Source organism: Oncorhynchus tshawytscha, linkage group LG24 (assembly GCF_018296145.1).
Source record: "Oncorhynchus tshawytscha isolate Ot180627B linkage group LG24, Otsh_v2.0, whole genome shotgun sequence".
In the NCBI taxonomy this organism is placed as follows: domain Eukaryota; kingdom Metazoa; phylum Chordata; class Actinopteri; order Salmoniformes; family Salmonidae; genus Oncorhynchus; species Oncorhynchus tshawytscha.
In genome coordinates this window covers 34,185,298-34,200,245 of record NC_056452.1, presented here as the reverse complement: position 1 = coordinate 34,200,245, position 14,948 = coordinate 34,185,298, and the positions used below count along the sequence as shown (strand labels likewise).

The 14,948-nt window shown below is 49.6% G+C and overlaps 1 protein-coding gene across 10 annotated transcripts in view; it reads left to right on the top strand.

Moving 5' to 3' along the window:
* Window positions 1-14,948, top strand: part of LOC112223211 — a 107,150-nt gene that overhangs the window by 38,174 nt on the left and 54,028 nt on the right. For 9 of the 10 annotated variants that reach the window (XM_042305715.1, XM_042305710.1, XM_042305709.1 and 6 more), the window contains 7 exons: window positions 3,644-3,793; window positions 3,933-4,237; window positions 7,808-7,967; window positions 8,062-8,265; window positions 8,457-8,609; window positions 13,046-13,263; window positions 13,771-13,960. In XM_042305715.1, coding sequence (XP_042161649.1) covers window positions 3,644-3,793; window positions 3,933-4,237; window positions 7,808-7,967; window positions 8,062-8,265; window positions 8,457-8,609; window positions 13,046-13,263; window positions 13,771-13,960 — 1,380 coding nt within the window. Of the gene's footprint in view, window positions 1-3,643; window positions 3,794-3,932; window positions 4,238-6,125; window positions 6,265-7,807; window positions 7,968-8,061; window positions 8,266-8,456; window positions 8,610-13,045; window positions 13,264-13,770; window positions 13,961-14,948 lie in introns of those variants that run through there. The other variant, XM_042305716.1, reaches the window with a different exon arrangement.

Sequence of the window (14,948 nt, the reverse complement as noted above, 5' to 3'; positions counted from 1 at the left end):
CCTCCCTCTGCAACTGGATCCTGGACTTCCTGACTGGCCACACCCAGGACCAAAGGGTAGGCAACAACACATCTGCCACGTTGATCCTCAACACGGGGACCCCTCAATGGTTCATGCTTAGTCCCCTCCTCTACTCCCTGTTTACCCATGACTGAGTGGCCAAGCACGACTCCAACACCATCATTAAGTTTGCTGACGATAACGGTGGTAGGCCTGATCACAGACAACGGTGAGACAGCCTATAGGGAGGTCAGAGACCTAGAAGTGTGGGGCCAGGACAACAACCTCTCCCTCAACGTGATCAAGACAAAGGAGATTATTGTGGATTACAGGAAAAGGAGGGCCAGGCACGCCCCCATTCTCATCGATATGGCTGTAGGGGAACAGGTTGAGATCCTACAAGTGTCTTGGTGTCCACATCACCGACAAACTATCATGGTCCAAACACACCAAGACAGTCGTGAAGAGGGCATGACATTGCCTATTCCCTGTCAGGAAACTGAAAAGATTTGGCATGGGTCCCCAGATCCTCAAAAAGTTATACAGCTGCACCATCGAGAGCAGGTTGCATCTGGTTGCATCACCACCTGCTGCTCGGCCTTTGACCACAACTACAGAGGCCCAGGACACTGGGGCCAAGCTTCTTGTCATCCAAGACCTCCATACTAGGCGGTGTCAGAAGAAGGCCCTAAAAAAATTGTCTAACACTCCAGCCACCTTAGTCATAGACTGTTTTCTCTGCTACCGCACGTCAAGCGGTACCGGAGCGCAAAGTCCAGGTCCAAAAGACTTCTTAACAGCTTCTACCACCAAGACATAAGACTGCTGACCAGCTCATCAAATGGCTATCTGGACTATTTGCATTGACCACCCCCCTTTTTTTATGCTGCTGTCTACACATGTTGTATTCGGCGCATATGACAAATACTATTTGATTTGATTTCATTGTTTTTGTTGTTTTCTTCTTGGTAGCAGCCTCTGAGGTGCAGGGTTGAGTAGCCGGGTGGTAGCCGGTTTGTGATGGCTGTTTAACAGTCTGATGGCTTTGAGAAAGAAGTTGTTTTTCAGTCTCTCTGTCCCAGCTTTGATGAACCTGTACTGACAATGCAGTAATCTAACCTAACAATTCCACAACTACTACCTTATACACACAAGTGTAAAGAGATAAAGTATATGTACATAAATATATGAATGAGTGATGGTACAGAGCAGCTTAGGCAAGATGCAGTAGATGGTATCGAGTACAGTATATACATATACATATGAGATGAGTATGTAAACAAAGTGGCATAGTTAAAGTGGCTAGTGATACATGTATTACATAAAGATGCAGTAGATGATAGAGTACAGTATATACATATACATATGAGATGAGTAATGTAGGGTATATAAACATTATATTAAGTGGCATTGTTTAAAGTGGCTAGTGACACATTTTTTTCCATCAATTTCCATCAATTCCCATTATTAAAGTGGGTGGAGTTGGGTCAGTGTGTTGGCAGCAGCCACTCAATGTTAGTGGTGGCTGTTTAACAGTCTGATGGCCTTGAGATAGAGGCTGTTTTTCAGTCTCTCGGTCCCTGGTTTGATGCACCTGTACTGACCTTGCCTTCTGGATGATAGCGGGTGAACAGGCAATGGCTCGGGTGGTTGTTGTCCTTGATGATCTTTATGGCCCTCCTGTGACATCGGGTGGTAGGTAGTTTACCCCCGGTGATGCGCTGTGCAGACCTCACTACCCTCTGGAGAGCCTTACGGCTGTGGGTGGAGCAGTTGCCGTACCAGGCGGTGATACAGCCCGACAGGATGCTCTCGATTGTGCATCTGTAGAAGTTTGTTAGTGCTTTTGGTAACAAGCCAAATTTCTTCAGACTCCTGAGGTTGAAGAGGCGCCGCTGTGACTTCTTCACAACACTGTCTGTGTGGGTGGAGCAATTCAGTTTGTCCGTGATGTGTACGCCGAGGAACTTAAAACTCACTACCCTCTCCACTACTGTCCCGTCGATGTGGATAGGGGGGTGCTCCCTCTGCTGTTTCCTGAAGTCCACAATCATCTCCTTTGTTTTGTTGACGTTGAGTGAGAGATTATTTTCCTGACACCACACTCCGAGGGCCCTCACCTCCTCCCTGTAGGCCATCTCGTTGTTGTTGGTAATCAAGCCTACCACTGTAGTGTCGTCCGCAAACTTGATGATTGAGTTGGAGGCGTGCATGGCTACGCTGTCGTGGGTGAACAGGGAGTACAGGAGAGGGCTGAGAACGCACCCTTGTGGGGCCCCAGTGTTGAGGTTCAGCGGGGTTGAGATGTTGTTGCCTACCCTCACCACCTGGGGGTGGCCCGTCAGGAAGTCCAGTACCCAGTTGCACAGGGCGGGGTTGAGACCCAGGGTCTCAAGCTTGATGACGAGTTTGGAGGGTACTATGGTGTTGAATGCTGAGCTGTAGTTGATGAACAGCATTCTCACATAGGTATTCCTCTTGTCCAGATGGATTAGGGCAGTGTGCAGTGTGATTGCGATTGCGTTGTCTATGGACCTATTGGGGCGGTAAGCAAATTGGAGTGGGTCTAGGGTGTCAGGTAGGGTGGAGGTGATATGGTCCTTGACTAGTCTCTCAAAGCACTTCATGATGATGGAAGTGAGTGCTACGGGGCGGTAGTCATTTAGCTCAGTTACCTTAGCTTTCTTGGGAACAGGAACAATGGTGGCCCTCTTGAAGCATGTGGGAACAGCAGACTGGGATACGGATTGATTGAATATGTCCGTAAACACACCAGCTAGCTGGTCTGCGCATGCTCTGAGGACGCAGCTGGGGATGCCGTCTGGGCCTGCAGCCTTGCGAGGGTTAACACGTTTAAATGTTTTACTCACATCGGCTGCAGTGAAGGAGAGTCCGCAGGTTTTGGTTGCGGGCCGTGTCAGTGGCACTGTATTGTCCTCAAAGCGGGCAAAAAAGTTATTTAGTCTGCCTGGGAGCAAGACATCCTGGTCCGCGACGGGGCTGGTTTTCTTTTTGTAATCCTTGATTGACTGTAGACCCTGCCACATACGTCTAGCCATTGAATTGCGACTCTACTTTGTCTCTATACTGACGCTTAGCTTGTTTGATTGCCTTGCGGAGGGAATAGCTACACTGTTTGTATTCGGTCATGTTTCCGGTCACCTTTCCCTGGTTAAAAGCAGTGGTTCGCCTTTCACTTTCACGCGAATGATCAGTTTCATGTTGCCATAAATCCACGTGTTTTAAACGACTGCAACCCTTAAACAAAAAATGGGTGGAATAAATTAGCCCTAAATATTTCTAAAACTAAAAGCATTGTATTTGGGAAAAATCATTCATAAACTACATCTTAAAATAAATATAATAGATACGCAGCACCAAGTCATTACACATTTACAGACAGACAACATGAAAAACTACAGGTAATCTAATTTTAAAAAACATAGAATTTACAAGAGTATAACAAAATCATAAAACAGTAAATTAAAAACATTGACAGGTGAATCAGCCTCAAAATACTTCATCAGTAATTTAAAAACACCAATCGGAACAAGTTCTTCTGTCTCTGTCTAACCTGCAGCAGGGTAGATGGTTGGTCCGGGCACTGCCCTAGTCTAACCTCCTGTCTGTGTCTAACCTGCAGCAGGGTAGAGGGTTAATCAGAGCCCAGCACCCCGGCAACTCTAAGATCCAGGACTTCTTGATTCGGCTGGAGGAGTTATGGGAGGAGCTAAGGAGACGACATCACAGGAACCAGTTCTACCTGCAGGCAGGGGAGGAGATGAGCTTTAGGGTAAGACCCTTCTTCTAGAGTCTAGACCGATGTTGACCCTGCAGTTAACCTCTCCTATCAGACAGTACATCTCTGACCCTTCTTCTAGAGTCTAGACCGATGTTGAACCTGCAGTCCCCCCCATCCCCTCTCCTCCCAGACAGTGCATCTCCTCCAGGCCTTGGGTAGTATAGAAGCTTGGTTGGAGGCAGCAGAGCTGTCCATGTCGAACTCCCAGCTGGCAGGAGACCCAGAGACCATGAGGCTGGCTGTGAGAGACAGCTGCCTGCTCCAGACAGAGATATCCTGCCGGGGAATGGAGCTAACAGCACTCAGACAGGAGATGGACAGGCTGGGTGGTCAGCGGGAGGGTCAGTGCCCAGGATACCCCAACACTGAGGGCCTCCAGGTGCCACAACACCACACACAGGTCCTCCCAGATCTTATGGACCAGGTGGAGAGAAAGTGAGTACCCAGGGTGGAGAGGGGGAGAGAGAGAGGGAGAGTGGGGGGGAGAGAGAGAGACAGAGAGACACAGATAAACAGAGAGAGACAGAGAAAGACAGAGAAAGACAGAGAGAGACAGAGAGAGACAGAGACAGAGAGAGACAGAGACAGAGAGAGACAGAGACAGAGACAGAGACAGAGAGAGAGACAGAGACAGAGAGAGACAGAGAGAGACAGAGAGAGACAGAGACAGAGAGAGACAGAGAGAGACAGAGAGAGACAGAGAGACATGAATGTACCCTAAGTGACATCTCCTCTTGAATCCTGACTGGAGTTTCACCCCACAGGTTGTCTATGTGTTCAGACCAAGGGTCCCATCCTCTCACGAGGCTAGATTACCCCTTCACTAACACCCAGGAAGTGAACCACAGACTACTCTGAGTCACCATTACTAAGACATTTGGTTTTGCATGGGTGGTGTTTTATCTTCAATAATTTATATTTCATATAACTTGTAAATATATATCTCAGTACAGTATGCTGGTTATATTGTTTATGTATTCCTCTTGGTGTGTGTTCATCTTAGTGAGGTGGAAAGCAGTGACCTGTTATGTTCCAGAATGTTCCAGAACCAATGACCATCTAAGAGATCCACTCCACCGACATATACAATGATGTCATCATAACCAAAAGTTGGAGAGAGAGGGGGGGGGAGGCAGAGAGAGAGAGAGAGAGAGGGGGAGAGAGAGAATGGTAGAGAGAGGTGGGGAGAGAGAGAATGGTAGAGAGAGAGGTGGGGAGAGAGAGAAGAGAGCAGAGAGAGGGGGAGAGAGAGAATGTAGAGAGAGGGGGAGAGAGAGAAGAGAGCAGAGAGAGGGGGAGACAGAGAGAGAGAGAATGGTAGAGAGAGGAGAGATAAGAGAGCAGAGAGAGGGGGAGACAGAGAGAGAGAGGATGGTAGAGAGAGGGGGAGAGAGAGAAGAGAGCAGAGAGAGGGGGAGACAGAGAGAGAGAGAATGGTAGAGAGAGGGGGGAGAGAGAGAAGAGAGCAGAGAGAGGAGGAGACACAGAGAGAGAGAATGGTAGAGCGAGGAGGGAGAGAGAGAATGGTAGAGGGGGCAGAGAGAGAGAGAGGGGGAGAGAGAGAATGGTAGAGAGAGGTGGGGAGAGAGGATGGTAGAGAGAGGTGGGGAGAGAGGATGGTAGAGAGAGGGGAGAGAGAGAATGGTAGAGCGAGGGAGAGAGGATGGTAGAGAGAGGGGGGAGAGAGAGAATGGTAGAGAGAGGGGGAGAGAGAGAGAAGAGAGAAGAGAGAGGGGGAGAGAGAGAGAGAGAGGGGGAGAGAGAGAATGGTAGAGAGGTGGGGAGAGAGGATGGTAGAGAGGGGGGAGAGAGAGAAGAGAGCAGAGAGAGGGGGAGACAGAGAGAGAGAGAATGGTAGAGAGAGGGGGAGAGAGAGAAGAGAGCAGAGAGAGGGGAGACAGAGAGAGGTGGTAGAGAGAGGGGGCAGAGAGAGAGAGAGGGGGGAGAGAGAGAGGATGGTAGAGAGAGGGGGGAGAGAGAGAGAGAGAATGGTAGAGAGAGGAGGGAGAGAGAGAAGAGAGCAGAGAGAGGGGGAGACAGAGAGAGAGAGAATGGTAGAGAGAGGAGGGAGAGAGAGAATGGTAGAGAGAGGGGGGAGAGCAGAGAGAGGGGAGACAGAGAGAGAGAGAGGATGGTAGAGAGAGGGGGAGAGAGAGAGAGAGAGAGAGCGCAGAGAGAGAGAGAGACAGAGAGCTACAGAGAGAGAGAGAAGAGAGCAGAGAGAGAAGAGAGCAGAGAGAGGGGGAGACAGAGAGAGAGAGGATGGTAGAGAGAGGGGGCAGAGAGAGAAGAGAGCAGAGAGAGAGAGAGATACTTAGAGAGAGAGAGAGCTACAGAGAGAGAGAGAGATACAGAGAGATACAGAGAGAGAGAGAGAGAGAGAGAGAGAAGGAGAACTCTTCTACCTGTTGAAACCATTGGCCCTTCTGCCTCTGGCTCCCCTCCACCACCTTTTATTTATGGTTGGTGGCTTGGTGTCTTTAACAGTCTGGCTCTATGTGTTAATAGACAGGAGGCTTGGTGTCTTCAACAGTCTGGCTCTATGTGTTAATAGACAGGAGGCTTGGTGTCTTTAACAGTCTGGCTCTATGTGTTAATAGACAGGAGGCTTGGTGTCTTTAACAGTCTGGCTCTATGTGTTAATAGACAGGAGGCTTGGTGTCTTTAACAGTCTGGCTCTATGTGTTAATAGACAGGAGGCTTGGTGTCTTTAACAGTCTGGCTCTATGTGTTAATAGACAGGAGGCTTGGTGTCTTTAACAGTCTGGCTCTATGTGTTAATAGACAGGTGGCTTGGTGTCTTTAACAGTCTGGCTCTATGTGTTAATAGACAGGAGGCTTGGTGTCTTTAACAGTCTGGCTCTATGTGTTAATAGACAGGTGGCTTGGTGTCTTTAACAGTCTGGCTCTATGTGTTAATAGACAGGAGGCTTGGTGTCTTTAACAGTCTGGCTCTATGTGTTAATAGACAGGAGGCTTGGTGTCTTTAACAGTCTGGCTCTATGTGTTAATAGACAGGAGGCTTGGTGTCTTTAACAGTCTGGCTCTATGTGTTAATAGACAGGAGGCTTGGTGTCTTTAACAGTCTGGCTCTATGTGTTAATAGACAGGAGGCTTGGTGTCTTTAACAGTCTGGCTCTATGTGTTAATAGACAGGAGGCTTGGTGTCTTTAACAGTCTGGCTCTATGTGTTAATAGACAGGAGGCTTGGTGTCTTTAACAGTCTGGCTCTATGTGTTAATAGACAGGAGGCTTGGTGTCTTTAACAGTCTGGCTCTATGTGTTAATAGACAGGAGGCTTGGTGTCTTTAACAGTCTGGCTCTATGTGTTAATAGACAGGAGGCTTGGTGTCTTCAACAGTCTGGCTCTATGTGTTAATAGACAGGAGGCTTGGTGTCTTTAACAGTCTGGCTCTATGTGTTAATAGACAGGGGCTTGGTGTCTTTAACAGTCTGGCTCTATGTGTTAATAGACAGGGGGCTTGGTGTCTTTAACAGTCTGGCTCTATGTGTTAATAGACAGGAGGCTTGGTGTCTTTAACAGTCTGGCTCTATGTGTTAATAGACAGGGGGCTTGGTGTCTTTAACAGTCTGGCTCTATGTGTTAATAGACAGGAGGCTTGGTGTCTTTAACAGTCTGGCTCTATGTGTTAATAGACAGGAGGCTTGGTGTCTTTAACAGTCTGGCTCTATGTGTTAATAGACAGGAGGCTTGGTGTCTTTAACAGTCTGGCTCTATGTGTTAATAGACAGGAGGCTTGGTGTCTTTAACAGTCTGGCTCTATGTGTTAATAGACAGGAGGCTTGGTGTCTTCAACAGTCTGGCTCTATGTGTTAATAGACAGGAGGCTTGGTGTCTTTAACAGTCTGGCTCTATGTGTTAATAGACAGAGAGACTGAAGTCTAATACACAAGCCAGAGCCTAAAGCATCTCAGCCTCACCACAGACTGACTGGCCTTTATTGTAGGTTAAGTGTTGAATGTTGCTGTACTCTGTGTCACCAGGTACCAACGTGTCCAGACCGCGTTGACCCAGCAGAGTTCGTCGCTGCAGGACACCAGGATGCTGACAGAGTTTCTGGAGCGGGTGGAGCTAGAGGAGAGGGTGGAGCTAGAGGAGACCCAGAAGGCCAGGGGTAGGGGCTACAGCAGTAACCTTGGACAGGTGAGGCACAGAGTTTTACCTGCATGAAGTCACACCACACAACATACTGCCTTAGGTACCCGAGGGTAAAACACCTCCTGTGTTTGTCTCCCAGCCTCTCCACGGTGAGATCAGCTCAGCTCTTACCCTGCTGGGTGATGGGGGTGGAAGCGGTGGTGGGGAGCCCCTGATGGAGCCGCTGGGAAACCCTGTAGAGGAGCTGCAGGAGGCAGTGGAGATGTTGAATGACACGGTCAGAGAGAGAGGACGATCACAGAATCACATCCATGAGCAAGCCATCCAGACTATGGTCCGACAGGTAGGACGGCCCGGGAGGGCCGACAGGTTCTGGTATTGTGAAGGTCTAGTGGTTGGTCTCACATCTACTGTACAGTATCCATGGCAACATGGTTGTTGCAGAAGAACAGTGAAAACGGTTTCCTTTAGTTTGTTTACTTGACAGAATAAACCAATCCCATGACTGACCCTAGTCTCCCTCTGCTGTCTCAGCTGGCTTTGCTGTCAGTGCGTGTGGAGGACAGTCTGTGCTGCAGTAGAGAGCTGAACCAGGAACTCCTACAGAGAGAGAAAGACATGGCCATGCGCTGTGAACCAGAACAATGTGGACTAGAGGGACTGAAGGAACAGCAAGACCACCTAGAGGTGAGGGGGGCTAGAGGAACAGCAAGACCACCTAGAGGTGAGGGGGCTAGAGGGACAGCAATACCACCTAGAGGTGAGGGGGGGGCTAGAGGAACAGCAAGATCACCTAGAGGTGAGGGGGGCTAGAGGAACAGCAAGACCACCTAGAGGTGAGGGGGTTAGAGGAACAGCAAGACCACCTAGAGGTGGTGAGGGGGCTAGAGGAACAGCAAGACCACCTAGAGGTGTGGGGGGGCTAGAGGAAGGGCAAGACCACCTAGAGGTGAGGGGGAGAGGAACAGCAAAACCACCTAGAGGTGAGGGGGGGCTAGAGGAAGAGCAAGACCACCTAGAGGTGAGGGGGAGAGGAACAGCAAGACCACCTAGAGGTGAGGGGGCTAGAGGAACAGCAAGACCACCTAGAGGTGAGGGGGATAGAGGAACAGCAAGACCACTTAGAGGTGAGGGGGCTAGAGGAACAGCAAGACCACCTAGAGGTGAGGGGGCTAGAGGACCAGCAAGACCACCTAGAGGTGAGGGGGCTAGAGGAACAGCAAGACCACCTAGAGGTGAGGGGGGCTAGAGGAACAGCAAGACCACCTAGAGGTGAGGGGGGGCTAGAGGAAGAGCAAGACCACCTAGAGGTGAGGGGGGAGAGGAACAGCAAGACCACCTAGAGGTGAGGGGGGGCTAGAGGACCAGCAAGACCACCTAGAGGTGAGGGGGGGGCTAGAGGAACAGCAAGACCACCTAGAGGTGAGGGGGGGGGCTAGAGGAACAGCAAGACCACCTAGAGGTGAGGGGGGAGCTAGAGGGACAGCAAGACCACCTAGAGGTGAGGGGGGTTAGAGGAACAGCAAGACCACCTAGAGGTGAGGGGGGGGCTAGAGGAAGAGCAAGGCCACCTAGAGGTGACTGGGGGGGAGAGGAACAGCAAGACCACCTAGAGGTGAGGGGGCTAGAGGAACTAAGACCACCTAGAGGTGAGGGGGATAGAGGAACAGCAAGACCACTAGAGGTGAGGGGGGCTAGAGGAACAGCAAGACCACCTAGAGGTGAGGGGGGGCTAGAGGACCAGCAAGACCACCTAGAGGTGACTAGAATACTGGGGGGCTAGAGGAACAGCAAGACCACCTAGAGGTGAGGGACGGGGGCTAGAGGAACAGCAAGACCACCTAGAGGGAGGGGGAGCTAGAGGGACAGCAAGACCACCTAGAGGTGAGGGGGGCTAGAGGAACATCAAGACCACCTAGAGGTGAGGGGTGGGCTAGAGGAACATCAAGACCACCTAGAGGGAGGGGGACTAGAGGAACAGCAAGACCACCTAGAGGTGAGGGGGGAGATAGAGGAACAACAAGACCACCTAGAGGTGAGGGGGGCTAGAGGACTAGAGGGACTAGAGGACTAGAGGGACTGGAGGACTAGGGAGGGACTAGAGGGACTAGAGGGACTAGAGGACTAGAAGGACTAGAGGGACTAGAGGGACTAGAGGACTAGAGGGACTAGAGGGACTGGAAGGACTAGAGGACTAGAGGGCTAGAGGACTAGAGGACTAGAGGGACAAGAGGACTAGAGGACTAGAGGACTAGGGACTAGAGGACTAGAGGACTGGAGGGACTAGAGGGACTAGAGGGACTCGAGGGACTAGAGGACTAGAGGGACTGAGAGGACTAGGACTAGAGGGACTAGAGGACCAGAGGGACTAGAGGACTGGATGGACTAGAGGACTAGAGGACTAGAGGACAAGAGGGACTAGAGGACTAGAGGACTAGAGGACTAGAGGGACTAGAGGACTAGAGGACTAGAGGGACTAGAGGACTAGAGGGACAAGAGGACTAGAGGGACTAGAGGACTAGAGGGACTAGAGGGACTAGAATACTGGAGGACTAGAGGGACTAGAGGACTAGAGGACTGGAGGGACTAGAGGGACTAGAGGACTAGAGGACTAGAGGGACTCGAGGGACTAGAGGCCTGGAGGACCAGAGGGACTAGAGGACTGGATGGACTAGAGGACTAGAGGGACTAGAGGACAAGAGGGACTAGAGGACTAGAGGACTAGAGGACTAGAGGACTAGAGGGACTAGAGGACTAGAGGACTAGAGGGACTAGAGGACTAGAGGACTAGAGGGACTAGAGGACTAGAGGGACTAGAGGGACTAGAGGGACTAGAGGCCTAGAAGGACTAGAGGCCTAGAGGGACTATAGGACTAGAGGGACTAGAGGGACTAGAGGACTAGAGGAGCAGATAGACCACCTAGAAGGACTAGAGGAGCAGATAGACCACCTAGAGGGACTAGAGGACTAGAGGAGCAGATAGACCACCTAGAAGGACTAGAGGACTAGAGGAGCAGATAGACCACCTAGAAGGACTAGAGGAGCAGATAGACCACCTAGAAGGACTAGAAGGACGAGAGGAGCAGATAGACCACCTAGAAGGACTAGAGGAGCAGATAGACCACCTAGAAGGACTAGAGGACTAGAGGTAGCAGATAGACCACCTAGAGGGATTAGAGGACTAGAGGAGCAGATAGACCACCTAGAGGGATTAGAGGACTAGAGGAGCAGATAGACCACCTAGAAGGACTAGAGGACTAGAGGAGCAGATAGACAACCTAGAGGGACTAGAGGAGCAGATAGATCACCTAGAAGGACTAGAGGAGCAGATAGACCACCTAGAAGGACTAGAAGAGCAGATAGACCACCTAGAAGGACTAGAGGAGCAGATAGACCACCTAGAGGGATTAGAGGACTAGAGGAGCAGATAGACCAGCTAGAGGGACTAGAGGAGCAGATAGACCACCTAGAGGGACTAGAGGACTAGAGGACTAGAGGAGCAGATAGACCACCTATATGGACTAGAGGACTAGAGGAGCAGATAGACCACCTAGAGGGACTAGAGGAGCAGATAGACCACCTAGAAGGACTAGAGGAGCAGATAGACCACCTAGAAGGACTAGAGGAGCAGATAGACCACCTAGAGGGATTAGAGGACTAGAGGAGCAGATAGACCAGCTAGAGGGATTAGAGGACTAGAGGAGAGGACTAGAGGAGCAGATAGACCAGCTAGAGGGACTAGAGGAGCAGATAGACCACCTAGAGGGACTAGAGGAGCAGATAGACCACCTAGAGGGACTAGAGGACTAGAGGATCAGATAGACCACCTAGAGGGACTAGAGGACTAGAGGATCAGATAGACCACCTAGAGGGACTAGACACTTCAACTCTCTAACGTCTTCCTGTTCTGTCATTGAAGGAACAAAGTAGAGGTTTTCAGAAAACTCCAGGTCTTGAAACACACTGTGGAATTGACCCAGTTCCTTTACTGTAACTTGATATTCCATTGGTGTTGGGTAATGGTCATTGTGTAATAGGATACAATGGCTGTTGTGGAACAAGGGAAGCCCTCCCTCCTCTCTCCTCCTCCCTTCACCTTGTTTCACAAGCTGTCTGTTTCCTGTTGTGTCAGAGTTTCTCACTCCACACCGACCCACAGAGACCATTGAGCCAATCAGCAAGCAAGAACCAACCCTGATTTCTGTTCCATTAAGGATGTGAATTACAACATGCCATCACACACAGAGTTTATTGTCCACCAAGGGTGTGTGTTTGTGTGTGCGTGTGTGTGTTGGTGTGTCTGTCACAAGAGTTTGAGGTTTAGTGGGTGGTGTGTGTGTGTCCAGTCCAGACAGCTGTGTGTTTGACATAAGTCATACCGTACCCCCCCCAGACTGAAAACACACACATCACTGTCTGGAATCTGGACCCAGTGAGAACAACAGGACCAAATGGGATCTAACATACTGAAATAACTGTGCCGTCATTGATCAGCCATTAACAGAAAAACATTATGAAGTGTCACTCCCATCGAGACTACACCGCTATTAACTACTGGTTCAGATTGAAACAACAGAACGGCTTGAATATGTCTAACATATGGTTCTTCTCCATTCATACCGTATTCCCCAGACTGAGAAGTCTATATAACACCTCTCACACACGCGGCTATCCATCCGTCCATCCGTATATCCACCTGTCCTTCCTTCTGTCCTTCCTTCCTTCCTTCCTTCCTTCCTTCCTTCCTTCCTTCCTTCCTTCCTTCCTTCCTTCCTTCCTTCCTTCCTTCCTTCCTTCCTTCCTTCCGTTCGTCCTTCCTTCCTTCCTTCCTTCCTTCCTTCCTTCCTTCCTTCCTTCCTTCCTTCCTTCCTTCCTTCCTTCCTTCCTTCCTTCCTTCCTTCCTTCCTTCCTTCCATCCTCCCATTCATCCTTCCGTTCTTCCTTCCTTCCTTCCTTCCATCCTTCCTTCCTTCCTTCCATCCTCCCATCCATCCTTCCTTCCATCCTTCCTTCCATCCTTCCTTCCTTCAATCCATCCTTCCATCCATCCATCCTTCCATCCATCCTTCCTTCCTTCCTTCCATCCATATAATAATTCAACCTGTTGTCATTGTTCCCTGTAGGTGAATTATGCTGTGCTGAAGGAAGAGGTGGAGGAGCTCCAGAGACAGACTGGTTATCTAGAGGAGCTATGCCCAGAGAGAGTGACCTTCCTGGCGGTGGAGGTGCAGGGAGCCCTGGGGGTATGGAGGGAATTAAGGAGGAACGTAGAGGGGAACAGAGACCGATTACGACAGTTTGTTCACCTGCAGGACTTCTTCAGGACCTACCTGGCCATGATGTAAGCAGATGATATAAACCATACTGGCCCCTTCTGGCTCGATCAGGGGCTCTTTCTCAATTCATCTTTCTTGGACTTCTTGCATCCTCTCTCCTCGCCTCATTCTCAAACCCCATTGGAGAAAAGGGTGTAGAGATTTTGGACACACTCCTCCAATAGTTTTGAGAAGGAGGTGAGGAGATAGGAATGGAGAAAAAGTTGAATATAGATTCTTTCATAATCCCACTGTAGCCTGCCGAGAGTCACTGTGACTGGAGCCTGTTAGCTGTTTCAGATCATAACAGGATGTACTAGTCTGTCAGGCAGGCTTTGTCAGTAATGTAACACGTGTTGGGGAGGTCGGTATAGTTATCCTTATATCCATGGGTTCTATAGTTCTGTTAGTTCTGTGGTTCTGGGTTCCGTAGAGTATTTGTGGTCTGGTTACCATCATCATCATGTCATGTCCTGTTCATGGCTTTATACTCACCGTCTTCCTTTTCCCCCTCCGCCCTTTTGAATGGACAGATCGTGGATGGAGGACACCCGGGAGTGTATTTTCTCTGAGAGAGTGTTGCATTGTGGGAGGGACGACCAGGAGCCAATGGCTGCGGAGATGGAGATGGACGTCCAGATAGACAGGAAGTTGGAGGAGTTGGAGGAGCTGGATGCTGCAGGGAGGAACCTGCTGAACGCTGAGCACCACCTGGCCAACATGGTAGGGTCTACTTGGTTGGTTGGTTGGTTGGTTGATTGATTGTTTTTTTGTTGTACATTGGTTGGTTGGTTGATTGGTTGGTTGGTTGGTTGGTTGGTTGGTTGGTTGATTGGTTGATTGTTTTGTTGTTGTAGATTGGTTGGTTGGTTGATTGGTTGGTTGATTGTTTTTTTGTTGTAGATTGGTTGGTTCAGATGGTAGGGTTAACATTGAGTCGCACAACCCCTGGGAGAAATATAATACACTATAGGGTTCTGTTTCTTTTTGTAACTATGGCTGTATTTACACAGGCAGCCCAATGCTGATATTTTTTTACCTTATTTGATCTTAGGACCAATCAGATCAGCTCTGAAAAAGATCTGATGTGATTGGTCAAAAGACCAGGGTTAACTGTGTAAACGTAGCCCCAGCTGTCTAACACAGAGGTGTCAATTCCATGGAGGGCAGAGTGTCTACGGGTTTTCACTCCTCCCTTCTACTTGATTGATCAATTAAGGTCATTGATTAGTTAGGACCTCCCCTCACCTGGTTGTCTAGGACCTCCCATCACCTGGTTGTCTAGGACCTCCCCTCACCTGGTTGTTTAGGACCTTTTTTCTTTAAGGTTGCAGCCCCTGTCAGCGCCTATCTCAATCCTTTTTAACATGTGTTTCCTCTCTGGGGAGGTTCCTATTGCTTGGAAGGCAGCCATGGTGATATGGTTTGGTAAGAAGAATGCCCCTCTCCCCACAGGTGTGATTACTACCTCTGAGGGTTTAGAGTTTGAGGTAGTCACCTCATACAAGTACTTGGGAGTATGGCTAGACGGTGCACTGTCCTTCTCTCAGCACATATCAAAGCTGCAGGCTAAGGTTAACTATAGACTTGGTTTTCTCTATCGTAATCGCTCCTCTTTCACCCCAGCTGACAAACTTTAAATCTGATTCAGATGACCATCCTACCCATGCTCGATTATGGAGATGTAATTTGTAGATCGGCAGGTAAGGGT